The sequence below is a fragment of the Pipistrellus hanaki genome, assembly GCF_964339955.1.
Source record: "Pipistrellus hanaki genome assembly, chromosome: 9".
In the NCBI taxonomy this organism is placed as follows: domain Eukaryota; kingdom Metazoa; phylum Chordata; class Mammalia; order Chiroptera; family Vespertilionidae; genus Pipistrellus; species Pipistrellus hanaki.
The window spans coordinates 40516790-40535119 of NC_140511.1; the positions used below are offsets into that span (position 1 = coordinate 40516790).

The 18330-nt window shown below is 56.9% G+C and overlaps 1 protein-coding gene across 1 annotated transcript in view; it reads left to right on the top strand.

Moving 5' to 3' along the window:
* Positions 1–9803, top strand: part of LOC311627523 (guanylate cyclase D-like) — a gene marked incomplete at both ends in the record, with an annotated part of 30018 nt that extends 20215 nt beyond the window's left edge. Inside the window, 5 exons of the mRNA XM_084894034.1 lie at positions 1954–2128; positions 3141–3239; positions 4071–4165; positions 5785–5870; positions 9707–9803. Of these exons, the coding sequence (XP_084750160.1) occupies positions 1954–2128; positions 3141–3239; positions 4071–4165; positions 5785–5870; positions 9707–9803 (552 nt within the window). The remainder of the gene's footprint in view (positions 1–1953; positions 2129–3140; positions 3240–4070; positions 4166–5784; positions 5871–9706) is intronic.
* Positions 9804–18330: the final 8527 nt, after the last annotated feature.

The window sequence follows — 18330 nt, forward strand, 5'->3', positions numbered from 1 at the left end:
TAATCTCATCTCACACATGTGTCCCTCCCAGCTCTGAATCATGCCTTCTGATCTGCTCTGAACTCTGGCCAAGAGGTCTGCGTCTTTCTGGCAGAGTGAGATGACATAAAACAAGGCCCGCACACCCCTCCAGATGTGGGGGAGCAGGAGGCCCATTCCTCACGATGTACGAGCCCGTCTCTCATCACTCACGCCATCTGCCTTGGTTTCCCCTCGTCGCCCCCAGCAGGATCTGGTTACTGCTCTTTAATCCGGTCTGGGTTGGGAGGCAGCCAGGCGATCATTTCCTGGTTCCACGGGGGTCTGTGATTCCCTCCCCGCACGCGCTGAGTGAGCGCTTTTACGGACAGAACTCCAGAGCAGAGCCCACGTGGGCTGCCCCAGGGGGTGAGTCTGGCCCCAGCCATACTGCCTGCCGAGTGACCCTGGACAAATCGCTTCACCACTCTGAACCTCACGCTCCCATTTACAAACAGACCTGAAAGTGTCTATGGCTTACAGTGGTTCTGCGACTAAGCCGTGTCATTCATTCACCAACACATGCGGCCTGTAGGCTGGAGGTGCAGCCACGAGGCCTCTCCCTGGAAGCACAGCCTGGGAACTGGGGCACCGGCACTAGCTAAGCACCTACAGAGGCTGGCCCAGCTGGGGACTGCCACAGGGCCTCTCATTTAATCTTTGCAGTGCTCCTCGGAGGGACGGATCATCCTCCCTACTGTCCTGATGAGAACACAGGCTCAGAGAGGCGAGTGACTTGCCCAAGGTCCCTCAGCAAGCCAGGGGTGGAGTTAGCATTCACATCTGTTTGTCAGTATGGAAACTTTTGCTCTCATCTTTCCCCCGGCTGTGTTCCGCCATCTTTAAAAGAACCACAACCCTCCCTTGCAGCCATGACCTGAGATCTAAGTCTTTGCGAGCTCATCTTTATGAGTCCGAGCCTGTGCCTGGTCATCGTTCTGCCGCTGGGGCTGGAGGGTGATTGCTGATTGCACCACACTCTCCCTTTCCGTCAGCCGCAGGCAGGTGGAGGGCAGGAGGTCAGCTTCAGCAGTTTGGAGAATGTGGTTTGGATGTGTGGCCAACATGGGGCTTTCTACTGCTCCTCTTCGCCAGTCAGGGCCTTGGCTCACCCCTCTGAGGCCATGCTGGGTGCCCAGAGCAGGGGCACTGTCCCTGAATTGCAGCTGCACACCTGGAGGGCTGGTGGGAGGTGGGGGGTGGGGGGTACATCAAGCAGCAGGTCTCCCGGGCTGCCTATGGGAGACAGGACCCAGGCCAGACACATGAGCTAACCAGGTGCAGGGCAGGACCAGAGGGAAATCACACAGCAGGCAATGCCTCACTAGACTTTAAAATCCCTCCCAATTCTGAGACTCTGTGATTCTATCTTCTCCAAGGAGGAGATGATGATGATGGAGACTGAAGTCTTCATTATTGAGCGTCCTTGATGCGCCTGATTCTTTGAATACTTTATCTTTAATACGCATTCCACACGAGAGGAAGCAGGCTCACAGAGGTGAAGGGGTCTGCTCAAGGTAAATAGCAGGACCAGGGTTTGAACCTACATCTGTCTGATTCCAAAATCAGCATCCTTTTCAGTCCATGTTGGAAGGCCAATGGGGTTTGGAAAATAGGATAATATTCAATGAACACGTGCTCTTCTCCAGACCAAGCCCTGATCTGCCACTGTGGCACTGTGCAGAGGGGCACCTTGCTCTGCCACCGAGGCACTCATGGCCTGGAGCCAGGGGAGATGGGACAGGCCTGGTGTCCTGCAACTCAGACAAAGGCGATCTGAAACATAGACCCAAGAGCGCTAGAGCGGCTGGAAGGAGAGGCAGGCAGAGATGGCCCAAGGACCACAGACCAGGGGGTAGTCGTGGGCTCCCAGTAGGCAGCCTGGTGTGGGATGTGGGCAGACCGGGGAGAGAGTGTGAAGGCTGTGATTTCTAGGTGGAGACCATCGGGGACGCCTACATGGTAGCATCGGGGCTGCCCCGGCGCAACGGGAGCCGGCACGCGGCCGAGATTGCCAACATGGCCCTGGACATCCTCAGCTCTGTGGGCGACTTCCGGATGAGGCATGCGCCCGATGTGCCCATTTGCATCAGGGCTGGCCTACACTCAGGTATGGGCTGGGGGCCGTGGGGGTGATGGGCCACACAGTCTCCCAACCCTGCCTGGGGCACTGGGTGAGGCAACCCCAATGAGGTGCTTCTGGAATTCGGAGATTCTAAAACTCTTTAATAGAGAACATTTATGTTCCTTTTTCCTCCCTCTATTATTTTAAGGTTCTAGAATGTTATAAATCACAGAATCCATGCTTAGAGTCACACTTTTTTTTTTTGTCTCAGCATCTGTCAAGAGCATCTAAGTCCATGCTGATGAGCTGGTAGTCTGATGGAAGAGGCAGGACAGGACAGGGACCTTCTGTGGTCATGCAAACATCTATCAGGGGTCCTCAAACTTTTTAAAGTGGGTAGGGGCCAGATCACAGTCCCTCAGAGAGCTGGAGGGCCGGACTATATGAACTACTAATTCCTACTGTAACACCTCGGCTGCGCTCACTGCCCAAAAAACCTGGCGGGCCGGATCAGACTCCTCTGCGGGCCGCATGTGGCCCGCAGGCCGTAGTTTGAAGACCCCTGATCTAAATGTTTGCTGGGATGGGTCTGGGAGAGACCTCAGCCTCTCTGACATCTCCTTCTCATGCCCCCATCCCTTCCTCCTTGGCACCTGCTGCTCCCTGCTGACTCATTCTCTCATCCGTCAAGACAGCTCGTGCACCACCTCCTCTAGGAAGCCCTCTGGCCCGGCTCAGGGTTCCCTCTCCGGGGTGGCAGTCCTGGTGCTTCCTTTTCACAGCATTGATCCCAGTTCACACATCTCCCCACACCGAGCTGGGAGCTCCCTGAGCGCAGAGTCTGGCTTCCACGTATCTGTGTCCACCTATCCCCGCCCCAGAGCTTGGCACAGATGTCACCTCCTCTCCGGATAGCTTCATCCCCCCCGGCCCTCCCCCAGCGGGAGTCCACAATGTGGGGTGGGGACGACGGTCGAGGAAGGAAGGGAAAGACTGTCGAAGGGACTTCTCTGAGGTCTGGGACCTGCTGAGCTCACTACGTGCGTTTGGGTTCCAGGGCCCTGCGTAGCGGGGGTTGTGGGCCTCACCATGCCGCGGTACTGCCTCTTTGGGGACACGGTGAACACCGCATCCCGGATGGAGTCCACGGGGCTACGTGAGTGTCCCCTGTCTCTCTCCTGCCCAGCAAGGCCCCCCGTCTCTGTGAACTGCAGCCGGGCTGCTGGAAACAGTGCTTAGGAGCCAGATCACCACCGGGTGGCAGCGTACCCTTGTGGTTTGTAAAGCCACTGTGAGGGGATGAGGCATGTCACTGGTTCTTTTTAATTTTCCACGAGGCTTTCGTGATGACCTCGTGAGAAAATGAGCAGATAAAACAGGGACTGAAGGGGCAGGAAACCCAGCCCTGACTGCAATGGGTTTGTTTCGGGTCCTTGAGCAAAAGGCTCTTCCTCTGGGTCTTGGTTTCCCCATCTTGACCACGAGGAGACCCCTTCTCGCTGTTAAAATGCCACTTCAGGTTCTTGCTGGCGGCAGGAGGCACTCTGCGGTTTGGTTAGAGCAGCGCTGGCCTCTGCTCCTGGCCACGCAGCTCCGTAGGACCACCAGCCGTGGCAGCCCCACTACGGAGTCCTGATTTTGAAAGAAAAACACCCCCCCCTCCCCAAACAAAACAAACAAACAAAAAAAACTGCTTATATGCTCTGCCCTCACTTCACAGACTTCCCTCCCTGTGGAAATGATGTTCTTAGAGGTTCTGACTGCATCTTGGGCTCCTCTTAACGCTCCATCTATGTAATGTGCTTTCCTTCGAGGCCTCTATTTTAGGGACCAACTACCCACTAAAGGGACAGAAGAGCCAGGCGAGGGGTATCACAGGAGTCAGAGCTGTGGGTGTTACTGGCTAGAACAGGCCCCACAGTGATTCCACCGGACACTGGGTGTGCTGCCGCCAGGTGGGGACATGGATTCCCACCTTTCTCCTCAGCTCACAGAATCCATGTCAGCGGAAGCACTGTCCAGACACTGCTCAGCCTGGACGAGGGCTACAAAATTGACATCAGAGGCCAGACCGAGCTGAAGGTAAGAAACTACTTCCACATATTGGTGAGAATCGTTCCCAACGGCCCCGTTTCTGTGGGCGGGGGTGGGGGGGGGGTGACGGGGACTCATCTCATGGATGTGGTGAAGGAAATGCCTGCCTGGTGCTGGGACAGGGCTGATCACCTTCACATGTTCTCTCCACTCCCCAAATTCTAAGGAAACATTTCTTTCTTGAGCTACTCCCTCATTTGTCTCCTTATGAGAAGGACGAGAGCAAAGACGTTAGTTCTATAAATGATCTACCTGGGTAGCATGCTGGTGCACAACATACATTTGCGTACTATTGCTCACAGCAATAATGAAAGGGGGATCAATGCCCCCATTTTGTAGTTGAGGAAATTAAATTAGAGAGCCAAAGTGACTTGTCCGAAGTCTCATAGCTTGGATCCCAGGTCTGGTGGCCCAAAGCCAGTGCTTTCTCCAGAGCACTGCTGGGCTCCTACTCATCCCTCAGAACCCTAACATAGACATCACCTCTCACGAAAGCCCCACCTGATCCAGGAACACTCTTCTTCCTTTCCCCCAGCAGTTACTATCAGTCTAAAGACCAGCACTCTGCTGTTGTAGGTGTGCTATTGTGTTGACCTTGCCCATGAGCACCTCAAAGGCAGAGACAACTCTGTAACCTCTGTATTCTTTTTTAATGTTAATGTTCATGAAATGGTACAGCATTCCTATGAATGATTTTTCTTCCTGCCTCCTCTCTTTTCCCCAATTCCTTGGCTACAGTCAGGCCTGGTGGGGAGACTAGAGCAGCCTAGGCATTTAAGCCCCCAGGGCTGCAGCTAGCCTCAGAAACGGGGTGCCCCAGGGGAGTCACTGCGTTCTGCTGTGGAAGGTTAGAGGAGGAGGGTGCAGCTCAGAGAGGCCCAGGGACGTGTCCACAGTCTCACAGCCCGGGAGGCTGACTATGCGGAATGCTTTGCCCTGGAGGCTGAGGTGATGGGAGAGTGAGCTGGCGTAAGCCGGGGCAGGTGTGTCTTGTTTGGCGGAATGGACACTGGTGTCCTGAGGAACAGAGGCACGGATGACAGAAGGGAATGCCACCCGCAGGTGCTTCGGGCTGGCCTGGGGGCTCCCAGGGGCAATATCCCTCTCCCTGCCAGGGCGGGGTATGGAACCTCTAGACCAGCTAGCCTTGACCCCAGTGCCCCTCATGCCCCCCTCCTAACCTCCAGGCAGCGACACCCCCACCCCAGGGGAGGCCACCAGGTCCGTGGGTAGTTGGGGGAGAATCCAGGTCATAGAAGCCTGGTGTCTTAGCATTCCAGATCTGCTGGGTCATGGAATTCACGACTTAGCATTTACTCTCTGACAGATAAATATTAACTCACTTCAGCCACACAGCAACTTTATGAGATGTTAGGGTAACCGAGGCACAGAGGGGTGAAGTCAGTCGGCCAAAGTCACACAGCTATTATAGCAAGTGAAAGAGCCAGGATGGGACCCAGACAGTCTGCCTCCCGGCTCCAGGCTCCCTCCACCGGGCGCTGGGAGTGGGGGCCTCCCTCTGCCTGGCTCTCCCGGGAGGAGGGCTCTCCCCGGAGGAGGGCTCTCCCCTGAGGAGGCGGCTCAGCCCTCTTTCCTGTCTCCTCCAGGGCAAGGGCGTGGAGGAGACCTATTGGCTGGCCGGGAAGGCAGGCTTCCCCAGGCCCCTCCCCGCACCTCTGGACATCAAACCTGAGTGAGTAAGAGGAATTTCCCCACCAATTTGCGTGCGAAATTTGGTATTTCTTGCTTTTCCGATGACCAAGGTCTTACCTGCGTAGTGTGTGGAACTTGGAAAACACAGAATTCTTTAACGATGACATAGTCCCATCTTCCCCGCCTGAGGGACTGCGCTGCTGGCACGTTGGCACAGTCCTGCGGCCTGTACCTGAGGCGCTCGTGCCCTTCGAGCTCACACTGCCTCAAGGATCCTCACTCGGATCTGTGCTGTGAGCCCATGTCCCCAGGTCCGCTGTGTGGTGCAGAGCATGGTACAAACTCCCTCGTAGTGACAGGGCGGGGCTGCCACACGTGGGGGCACCACAACTAGCTCAACCTTTCTCTTGTCGCTGAGCGGGTAGAACCTTCCGTCCTGAGCTGGGCACGGGCAATGCGGGGCACTTATGGCCATTCACGTGATTTCTGGGGAGACTGGAAGGCAAGCGTCACAGGGGTTGCCAGTTACTGAGAATTACAGGTTCCTATAAATAAGGAGGTCCCTGTGGGCCCACAGGTCATCCCGCCAGGGGGGGGCGGCTGGGCCTGGGGATGGGCAGAGCCTGCCAGGGTCCCAGCATGACCTCATCACAGCTCCCCGACCAGAGATTTCCCTTTGTCAGCACTTCCTGCTGGCTCCTCAGCTCTCCCAGGCTGCCCCTTCCATCGCTCAGAGGTGAGAAGGGTGTGGGACACACATGGGCTTCCTGGGCATGGACCCAGGCTGGGTGTCCTGCAAGTGGGCAGATGGATGTGGATGGACTGGCAGGGAGCCGCTTGCAGCAGCCATTTCCTTTCCACCTGCCATCAGGTGTGCCCCCCCTCCACCCCCTGCCTCAGGATCAAAGGACAGGAACTGACCCATCCAACTCCCAGCACCCTCCCCAGTGGGGTCCAGGGAGGCAGGGCGGGGCAGCGCATGGATGGGCACACACTGACGTACGCAGAAGCTGGCAGGTGTACAGAGCATAGATGTGCCCGCTTTACAAGGGCACGCCAGCCTCCTGCGTGCAGAGCCAGCTGGCGTTCACAGAAAGGCCTCCAAGCCCGGCCGTCAGGTCTGCAGGAGTCTGTGGGGCCGGGTGGCCGGGGCAGCAGCGTGGTGTGGGGATGGGTCCGGGGCTGGCCTGTCTGTGTGGCCTTGGGCGGGTCCCTGTCCTTGCTGTGCCTTCCCATGCGCCGCAGTAGCCATGGCCCGCCCACGCCCAGGAGCACGGAGTGGCCCCGTGTGCCCTTTGCCCACCATCTAGGTCCTCTGTCCCCACTCACCTCTCTGCCCCTCCTCGGGCAGGCAGTCCCCTGACCTCACAGGCCTCCGTTCCCTCCCCACTTCTCGCCTCCACTCGGAGCTGCGCTTCTCAGAAGGCCCGTCTGCTGATGCCGAGCTCAATTCCTCACCTCCCACTCCCCGCCCAGCCCCCGCAGTCTGACTTCCACCCCTGCCCCCGCCGGAGCTCCCTGAAGGTCACCTCCGCGATGTCACTAGATCGTGGGCAGTTTTCGTTCTCACTGACATTTCCCCTTTGCCCTCCCGCTTCCTAGAAACGGCTCCAGCCTCCTCCTCACTCCACTGTGCTCCGTCCTCTGCACCTCATCCTCCGGGGCTCGCACCTCTCCCTTCAATGCCGGGGTGCACAGGCGCTCCCTGGGGCTGTCTGTCCCGTCCAGATGACCAGTCCTCGTGGCCTCGGGCCCCAACGCCCCCTGAGCTCCAGGACCAGGCAGCTCACTGCCCCTCGATGGTTCCTTCCAGAGCCCTCATGGCCTCCCAGATCTCGGGGTTCACCTGGCAGCTGGGCCTCCTCCAGAATTCTCTTCTCCTGACGGCCCTGCCATCCCCGCCTCAGCAAGCCGGGCGAGGGCCCGCTGTCCAGAGTCCTCAGCAGCCCCACAGCTCTGCCTCCATCACACCCCCACCTGCCAGCTCCCCACTCCACGCCTCTCTTCTGGCCATGGCAGGGCTCCTTGCCATTCCCCCTCATCCACCGGGCCCCTCCATCCGTCTCCCGCAGTGATCTTCTACAGAGAAAACAAATACGATCGATGTGAGAGCTCCCTGTATAACCCTCTGGGGCCTCCTATGCCTCGGAGGCTCACACCCAGGCAGCTCCACTCCCTGTGGCCCGCGTCTCCCTCCCGTCGGCCTCACCTCACCGGCCACCTTCTGCTCCCAAGCCACCTGCTCGGGGCCTTCTCTGTTCCTTACACAGCCCTGAGCTCTTTCCACCCAGGACAGCTCTCTCTGTCCCCTGTCCCGGAAGGCCCGGGCCTGGCGCCTTCCCATCCCGCAGGTCTCGGCTCTGACGCTGCCTGCTGCCTGAGCCAGCTCTCCTCACACCCGGCACACCGATCCCTGCTGTCACCCTCTCCCTCCTCTCCCAGCATTGCCACCCGTAGCCCCCGGTGCTCCCTGGTGTTTGCTGTTGACATGTTTATGGAACTTTCCCCTGCATGGGCCAGCCCGGATCACCTGCCCCCATGTGCCGGCGCAGCCCTCAGTGCCCGGTGGTGTCCAGCTCTGCGGCTCCGGCCTTTCCCCTGGTCCCGCAGGCCGGGCAGCTGGCTCCCAGCCCTCCCCGCCCCACCCTGACCAGGAGCGGGAACCGGCAGGCCTGGCAGCCACTTGTCATTCCAAGCTCCCTCAGCTGATGGCTTTTCCATTCCCGGACAGAAACCTTAGAAAGTGCCAGGAACATTTCCATCTCCTTGGCTCCGGGAGGGAGGAGAGTAGAGATTCTCCCAGGCCTCCCGGCAGGCAGGGGGCAATGCCACACCAACCTGGGCCCACGGGCTCATACCCAGCACGTGGGCACCCAGAAGACTGTGCATACACACACACACACACACACACACACACACACACACACACACGTGCACACACATGTGCACACACAGGACACTCATCGTGGGCATCAGGCACATACACACATACAAACACCACCGCATGCCCATCAGCCTGCTTGGAGATGAGGTGGCAGACAGACGCACAGACACGGGATCTCTAAGGAAGGGCGAGGATGCCAGGGGGACGGGAACTTGCCTTAAGAGTTGCATTTAGAAGGGAGTTCCCAAATTGTACTTGAACTGCATGCTGTAGCTGGATTTTTTAAAAGTCAAATTTTCTAAAGGTGCTTTGATCTTCACTTTCTGTATTTGTCATATCTGCATACGTTGTAGATCCTCCTATTTGGGGGTGTTTGGGAGACTGGGGGGGCTTAGGGGGAGGGGGTGAAATGCCCCTGCTCGGCTTGGTGCAGCCACGCCCCAGGGAGCAGGGCCCACAAACATGCCTGCTGTAGTGTGACACAGGAACCGTCTGTACAGTGGCCCCTTCACTCCCCTCTGCTCCCCTCCGCTCCTGCTAACCAGGCTCAAAAGCGCCCCCTGCCAGGTGGCTGCGAGTCACTCAGAGCCTTGCTCGCTCTCTGTGAAGGCAATAACCCCGCTCTGCCCGCCTGTAGGCGCCTGCGGGAAGTGAACGAGAGAATGAGTGTGTGTGGGGTGGGGGTCCTGGGTCACAGAGCCCTCCCCTCTGGCCTCCCAAGGTCATGTCCCTACGTAAGGAGCAGAGCTGGGGCTGGGAGACCTCTGGTCTGAAGCCACATGTGCAGATGAGCCAGCAGCCCTGCCCCTCGCTGAGCCTTGGTCCCCTAGAGGCCCAATGGGGAGGGCACCGGTAGGTAAGCCAAGGCTGGACCAGCGCAGGGCCCAGGCGGCCCCAAGGAAGGGAGAGGGGCTCCTTGGAAGCCGTGTGGGAGCTTACTCCCTCACTGTTGTTCCGGACTTTTCTTATTCGTGTTTCTCCTGTTTCCCCAGGGATCCCTGGAAGGACCTCATAAACCAGGAAATCAGGGCGGCTTTTGCCAAAGTCCGCCAGTGCTCAGCCGGACCTTCGAGCTCAGGGGAGGCCTAGGCTGGGCCCCGAGGAGAGGGACAGCGTGGGACAGGGGCCTGCACCAGCCTGGACACCCCCAACCCCCCTCTCCGCTTCACTCCCCCCAAAGAATTCCCTTGCAGCCAGAGTGCTCATTAGTGAGTGCCCCAGAGCGACATTAATTGATGTGTTCCAGTGTGAATCCTATGGGTAAACTTGCCTCCTGACACCAAAGCAATGAAAATAGAAATATTCCCTTCCTTCCGGGCAGGGCTTCGTTCTCCACAAGTGGTTTTGAGTCTGAGAGCTCGTTATTAGGAGCTCGTTATCCCTCACACCAGGATCGCTGCCCCGCGGTGCAGCCGCTGGGCCCAGGCGCCCAGCGGGAAGGTCCTTTCCCCGGTGGCATGAGCAGAAGCAAGACAGGTGCCAGGGACTGGCGCCAGGCAGATGGGGCTCCAGGGCCAGCAGGGCCACCTACTCACGTTGCATCTCTTCTCGGAGCCTTTGCGCTGTCACCTCTCAAACGGGAGTGGACGGGGCCCACAGGAGCCTTGTTCCTGATGCAGGTTCCTGATGCTCCAACCATGCTTCCTCCTTCCCTGCCTGTCTTCCCCAGGCCCGTCTGGTCCTTAGGTCATCTGTGAGCACCGTGCGGGGGAGGAGTGTGGAGCGATAATGCCTTGGTTCTTAGGAAAATGAGACTTCTGTCATAGAGAAAAAACAAACAGACCCACAGCCAACTCATTACCCTGGCTTCCGACATCAAAGAGTGATCCCCCAAACCCTCAGGCAGCCCGGGCACATGTGGGATTCATTTCTCAGATGGGGAGGGGGGGCCAAGGAGAGGGCAGGGGGCAGGGGACAGGTTCAGCCCTAAACAAACTGGTCCTTCTTCCAAAGGCCCCTTGGGAGTTGTTGGGAACATGTTCTGCCCACAGGCTGGGCTCACAGAGACATGTGTGTGTGTGTGTGTGTGTGTGTGTGTGTGTGTAAGAGAATGGCAATGGGAAAGGGATGATGAGTTGGAGCCATGCGCTGCTGTGTGAAAGTGCTGGGCTTGGTTATGGGAGATGCCACTGCCCGTCCCTACCTGCAAAGCTTTGCTGTTAATTAATCTACACGAGAGAGACACATTGACCTGTTGTCTCCGGCATGTGCCTCTACCTGCATGAAGGGGTCGGGGACGGAGCTTGCAACGCAGGCACATGCCCTTGACAGGAATCGAACTCTTGACCCTACAGTCCATAGGTCAATGCCCTAACCATTGAGCAAATTGGCTAGGGCTAGACCTAACCTTTTCATGCCTCAGTTTTCTCAGGTGCCAAATTAGGCCTGTCACTCTTAGCTTCCATGCCACCGTGAGAGTTAAAGCAGAGGACCATAAGAACACCTGTGGGTCTGGCCTCTCTGAGACCTCAGCTCCTCACTGCACAAGGACCAGTCCCTGCCTGCCTGCCTCCTGTGCTGCGATTATGTTGAAGGCAGCAACAGCTGTGCATGCGTGCTCCCAACTGAGGAGTGTGCTGCAGCAGTGACTCACGGTGCATATACACTGAGTGGCCAGATTATTATGACCTCTGAATGCATAATAATATGGCCACACTCAGTGTATATCCTATATAATAAAAGGCTAATATGCAAATTGTCCCCTCAATCAAGAGTTCGACCAGCAGGCAGGCTGGCCAACCACCCATATCCCCTACCCCTGGCCAGACTGGCCAGACCCCACCTATGTACAAATTCATGCACCAGGCTATATATATATATATATATATATATATATATATATATATATATGCACTGAGTGGCCAGATTATTATGTGTTCAGAGATCATAATAATCTGGCCACTCAATGTATATGTGACAACCTGCATGAAGACCATGTGGATGTCAGAGCTCAAAGTGCCCTGAGCGACAAGTGACAGTGTACCTGTGCATAGCTGTGATTGTCTGTGTGCACATTGTCCGTCTGTGTATATGTGCATTTAAGTGTCTGGTGAGTCGTGTATATGCACTTGTGTATCTATGGGCTTTGTGTGTGCTGCTCTAGCTGTGTGTGTGTCAGTTATGTCTGGGCACCATTCCTGGAGCAGTGGTGGGTCTCCTTATCTTGGTGTCTGTGCACACCGTGTGTGCCTGCATGTGTGGTGTGTATCCAAGTGCATGCTTTGCCCATGTGTGGGTTGTATGTCGTGTGTCAGCATCCAGCCAAGGGTCTCCTGACTCTTGTGCCCTCTGAGAAGGACAGAGGCCGCTCTGTTCTCAGACGCCCTGCTCAGACCCCCAGGGCAGACCTTGGGCTCCGGGAGGGAGCTCTGGCTCCGCAGCTGGCACACTGAATGTGACTAGACCACCACACGCCAGGGCCCTCACCTCTCCCCAACCTCTATCAGCTGCGAACAAGTTCTCTGGAGAGCAAGGCCCACCTGGCTCCTGTGTTGTACCCTTGCCAGGGTCAGGGCTGGTTTCTTCTGTCCTGGGAGCTTTTGGCTCATTTACTGGTATTCCACATTACCCCCCTGCCTGCTGTGGGACACGCCCCTGCCTGGAGCTCCCACTCATATTACCTCAGCCACAGCACTCTCTGAGACAGAGTTATTTGCCCACTTTCTAGATGAGGAAATGGAGGCTCAGAGAGGGAAGGGACTGGTCCGTGCCGGCCTCTCTCTGCCTCCTGCCCCGAGGGGGCTGCCCGGTGCTACAACAGCCCAGAGAAATGGCAGCGGTCCCTGGAGGCTCCCAGAGGGCATGGCCTCGGGGGCACACAGCTTTCTCTTCTGCAAACCGGGGTGAGGTCAGGTGAGGCCGAGGGGCCCTCAGAGCTGGTTCCTCTCATGAGGAGCCAGCCCAGCATTTGCATGGGGCTTCCGGGCACATGCCCAGGTGGAGCCCCAGAGATGGGGCCCTCGTGTCATGACTTTCACGATGAGTCAGTGCCAGCTGGTCCCCATGAAGTCCCCCTGCCTTCCCCTGCCAGCCTGAGGTCACCCTCCTGTCCCTTTGGGATGGTCCCCAGCAACGAACACTCCTGGCATCTCGAGGGAATGGGGTTCTTGACAGAAGGGGCCACAGGGCTCCAGAAGGTCCACCCCGAGCCAGGTGATGGGGATTTGTTTGATCCGTGGCTCTTCAGGCACCATTGGGGATGGACTCCTTAGCAAAGTCCAAATACTGCAACGTGGCATTCCAAGCCCTACACACGCTGCCCTCCCCTGCCCCGCCCCCTGCACAGCCAGCTCTCTGGCCGGGACAGACTGCGCATTCTCCCCCAGGCCCCTCGTGGTGCCACACGTGGCTCCTGCTGTTTTCCCCTAAATGACCTTATCCCTTTTTCAACATTCTGTGAACTCCTACACATCCTTCAAAGTCCACCCAAAAAGGCCACCTCCTTCCGAAACCCCTTTCCAACGGCCCCTTGGAGGTACTTGTTGCACCACACGGGGCTCTCCCTTGATGGCAGCGGCCTTATCTAGGTCATTGCTTCATTCCCGTGCCCGTGAAGAAGTGAGCTTTGGGAGGGTGGAAGGATGAATGAACAAGCTAATGAACTAATTAACCCAAAGGCTTTTAACGAGCCACCTCTGCCCCTGAGGTCTCCCGCCTAGTTTCTCCTCCGCTGTGCTTTGCAGCTGGGCTTGCTTAACCTAATGCTCAGTTGGGATCCTGTTTGCCAGGTGTCAGCCTGTGGCTTTCCTGGCTGCTCTTTCTCTTCTTGCTGGCACCCTCTGGAGCTACGGACACTCTACCGCCAACACCCAACCCCTATGCCAGCCTGGGCACTCTTCCCCCCCCCCCCTGTGCTCCCCCCCCTTCCTGGCTAACTTCTCCTCACCCTACAGTCCCTCTGCTCCTTTGCTGCCTCCTCCAGGAAGCCTCCCCCGAAACCGTCTCTTCCTCTCCCAAGTGCTGTGGGAGGGGCAACTCCCTGTCCGGCTCCTCAGCCTCTTGGCCACCCTGAGTAGTGGACTTGGGCTTACGTGAGGGCAGGGCTGGGGGATCCTGGTGGAAGGAGAAATAAAATGGACAGGGGAGGTGAGGAAGGAAAGCATGAATGCATGGAAACTTCGTTTTGCTCCCAGACCTTTAGAGCTACATTATCTCTCTCACGGGGAAGGTGAAGTGACACAGAACAGGAGGGAAGTGACACAGAACAGGAGGAAAGGCCACACATGTACAGCCACACATGTACTGAGCATGCTGCATGGCTGTTGTCTTGGGGAGCCGTCTGCACAGCCCTAGGAAGTGGCGTCTCATCCATTGCTACTGAGCTTCTGGGGCAGTAGGACACCAAAGCCCTGGTTCTTTCCCAAGGGCTTGCCAAGCTGCCTCTTGTTGCTGCTCTTTCTCCTGCTCTGGGTTCCCATGAGTCCTCGAGGCTCTTCAGAAGTCCACTAGGGGGCAGGCAAGCTGTTCCAGAGAGAACCCTAAGTCCTCAGCAACCTTGAGATTCCTCGCTCCCCGTGTCCCACTAGCGAGGGAGGATGGTTCCGCCCACAGAGAAGTCTTGCTTGGGAATATCCCCGGTGACTGATGGACTAAGGGCAGCAGGTCTCAGTGCCCTGTCCCCATCCGCAAGGCCTGGCCCAGGTCGGATATGTCCAAGGTTTGTACAGTTTCCAGCAATTTGCATTTCTGATTAAACAGCACAGAGGTGACACTGTCTTATTCAGTGCTTTCCTCCTGTACCTTAGCTCCCATGGCCTCCCACACCTCCTCCTAGGAGGCAGGTGTAACGGTCCCGGGCACAGCCAGGGAAATGAGGCTCTTGCTGGCAGTTCTCCTCCATTGCTCCCTTAGATCTTCCTTCTGGGCTCCAGGCTCAGCGTCTGGCTGCCTGCGAAGCACCTCCCCAGTGAGCCACTGCTTACCTGACTGAACTCTGCCCTGTCCTGGCCAGAACCTGGAGTGATCATCCTCACTTCCCCGTCCTTCCTACAACCCTCTCCCCAGGCCCACCAATCAACCCCATGTCCATCCCACTCACCACCACAATCTCTGTCTTTGTCCATCCATCCCACTCACCACCACAGTCTCTGTCTTTGTCCAGGCCCCATCGCCCGGTGCTCAGTGACAGCACGGGCCCGGCCTCCATGCTGCTCTCCTGCCTCCATTCCCCATCTGGCCCATGCCATCCTGCCTACCTGCGGGGCAGACCTCACCATGCTGCCTTTCTACTTAACACGCTTTCAAGTGCTGGTGGCCAGGCCCGTCATGATGCTCCTGCCAACAGACCTTCCATTCCCCTTCTCCCTGACATCCAGCCCTTTCCCACCCCAGGCCTAGCCCCATTTTGTCCTCCCAAATTACTCAGACCCCCGGTATGAAAATATACCCATTAGCAGTTATAATACGCCCCCACCCCAACCTGGAACCAGTGACCTGAGACTGTATGTATAACCTTCCCGTCACCATGGTGAGCAGGTGCAGAATATTTGCAGCTGGAGGAAAATTGTAATACCCACTTGGCTCATTTCAGGAATTGCTGTTATGTTCATGGCCTGGAGGATGCTAAGTGGTGGGGCAATCTTTGCTCCCCGTGTGCCCACCTTGAGCCCACACACCAGACCCAACTTCCCGGCGGATCTATGAGAAATGGAGAGCTCGCTGGAGCTTCCCTGGGAAACTGAGAGGAGAGTGCAGCAAGCTTCATGGACTCCTCCAGCCCCCCAGTCCTCACTCACAGTCCCCTCCCTGGCAGCCCCCACCCCCTTCTCTTCCTCACCACTCGCTTACCTCCCAACTCCCTGTTGTCCCAAACCAACCAGACCCAGTCTCAGCTTCCTACTTCATTGGTAGTTACCCAAAGAGCAACTACAAGATCAAGTTAAGGCTCAGGCTGCCTTTAAAAGGCCAATTCAGGCTTTCCCAGGCTATTGTCTCCAAGGCTCCCCCTGCAGGCAACCCATGGAAGGGCTTTTATTACATTGAAAAGAGGGAACTGATGGATGGATGGATGAAATATCTGAACTTTAATCCTCACCACACGTATATGTGATAGATATTATTCTCTCACATTTTCAATGAAGCTACTGAGACTGAGTCCAAAGTTACTCAGCAAACCAGGGGCAGAACTGGACCTTCCCTCCCACGCCCCCACCACGTGCCACCCTGGCTGCCTTGTGGGCCACAGCCACATGCTACATGGAAAAAGATGACGCAGAGGCAGCAGCAGACTCAGGCACCAGACACAGGGTGGGACCAGCCAAAGGAAAAGGGGTGAGTTCCAGGGTGAGGTCCGGTGGAACAGGCAGGGGAGGCGGCGCCGGGGGAAAGCCAAGGCCAACGACCAGGTGTCCAGCTGGCGGATGGAGGAGCTGAATGGAGCAGACCTCAGAGTGTGTGGTGAACAGAGGTCAAGGTCATAACTTGCAGTGAAAGTAGGGCAGTGGGAGAGCAGGGAAGCCAATTAACTCTGGCCACCCAGGGCCTTTCAAAGAGCTTCATGGAGGTCTCTGAGGCACTGGACAGGATGCCTTTAGGGGTACTCTCCTATGGGAGTCTCATCAATTATTTCCTACAGCCCTCACCTCTAGCAACTCTAAACGAAGAGAGAGACAGACACAGAGAATGAGAGAGGAGAGGGAGCTTGACAGAGATAACTGAGTACAGTTGGGAGAGAGCAGGAAGGAGAGCGGGATGATGGAGGATGTATGTGGGTGCATGATATGGAGTCTGGCCCCCCTGAGTAGTGAAATAGACAGGAAAACGGGAAATGTGACATATGCTTGGACCCCCAGGGCCATCAAAGCGTTTTAAGCAGGGGAGTGACCTAGTCGGATCTGTTTGGAGAACGTCCATCTGGCTGCCATGTGGAGGATGAATGACTGGAGGGATGAACAGGAAAGGGAGACCCTGGGGCAGGAAGTTCTCCTGGGGGAGGGGGAGAAGAGAGAGGAGCCAAAACCAAGGGGGGAGGGAGAGCTTCCACATCAAAGATCAGGTGGAGAAAGAGGAGGAAGGGGGTGGGGGTGGGAGGCGGCGGGCAACACGAGGATCCAGGAGGAAATGCCGGAGAGATGGGAGGTGAACCAGGAGAGGGTATTACAGGTACCAAGAGAAGAAGACAATTCAGGAAGGAGGGAGGGAGCAGCTGTGAAGAAAGCAGCCGAGTGACCAAGGCAGCTGGGGTTGGGAGCGTGTCTGTCCATTGTCACTCCAGACACACAGGCCAGAGATGAGCTGGTTGAATGGCAGGGCTGGAGACAAGTGGACGAAGAAGTGAGGAGAGTGGAGGGGAATAGAGACAGAGGAGTAGGTGACAGCTTTGACAGGTCTGGCTAGGAGAAGACAGGAGGGCAGGGCAATAGCTGGCTGGGGACCTGGGAGGCCTGGGAGGATCATGTAAAATGGGAGTGTCCATGCTGATAGGAGGGCTTGTAGGGAGAGGGGCTGCCCAGAAACTTTCCCAAGAGGCACCTCTCCAGCAGGAAGCAAGCCCAACCCCAGGCCTGGTGGGCTCTGATGCAGGCAGAGGTGAAGTTGGGTTTAGGGGTCTGGTTCAGGCCTCAAACCCAGTTCTCCTCCACACAGAGGGGAGGGAAGGCAAGCAGGCAGAAGCCACACAGCCCAGAAGAGGCCAGAGAGCAGCAGTCTGGAAGGCTGAATGCACATTACCAAGCTTCCAGATGTGGAGACAGAGGCTGGCTATGGGGACACAGCTGGGCACCCAGTCCTCAGAAGACACGATCCAGCCCTCTGCGCCTGGGGCTCCTGCCCAGCCTGCAGGCTCCTGGGATTCTGAGCTCCCAGCATCCCATCAGGATCAATCATGGGATCCCTGGGAGGCACAGTGGTCTTTCAAACCCTTCCCCCTTCTCCCCTTCCACACCCCAGGAAATCAGCCCCAGTGAAAGCCTCCCGACTCATGTGTGTGGTTTGCTTCTGAGAAAGTCAGAGTCATGAGCAATGCAAGATCACAGCCTAGCTCCCATGGGCAAGCCACGTGTGCATGTGTGCCTGTGCATGTACACATCCACACACACACAGCACCCTGGCCTATGCACTATGTCTGATGTGTGTGTGCTGGGTTTGGGAGCCTGAACTTTTAAGTTGTTGCTGTATATATGCAATATGATGTGTTTGTCATGTGTGTGGAGTGTTTGTGACTGGGGTGTTTGGTGGGATATATATCCTATATAACAAAAGGCTAATATGCAAATCAACCAAATGGCAGAACAACCAGTCGCTACGATGCACACTGACCACCCGGGGGAAGACACTCAACATAGGAATTGTCCCCTCGTGATCAGCGCACTCCCATAGGGGGAGCACTGCTGGGCCAGAAGACAAAGCCAGGCTCATGGCTGGCGAGCACAGCAGCCATGGCGAGAGCCTCTCCTGCCTCCACAGCAGCGCTAAGGATGTCCGACTGCAGGGAGCAGGCCTACGCTGGCAGTCAGACATCCCCTGAGGGCTCTCAGACTGTAAGAGGGCACAAGCCAGACTGAGGGACCCCCCCTCAGTGCATGAATTTTGTTCTCTGGGCCTCCAGTGTGTGTGTGTGTGTGTGTGTGTGTGTGTGTGTGTGTGTACATTATAGTGCCCCCCAAAAATGTATGCACAC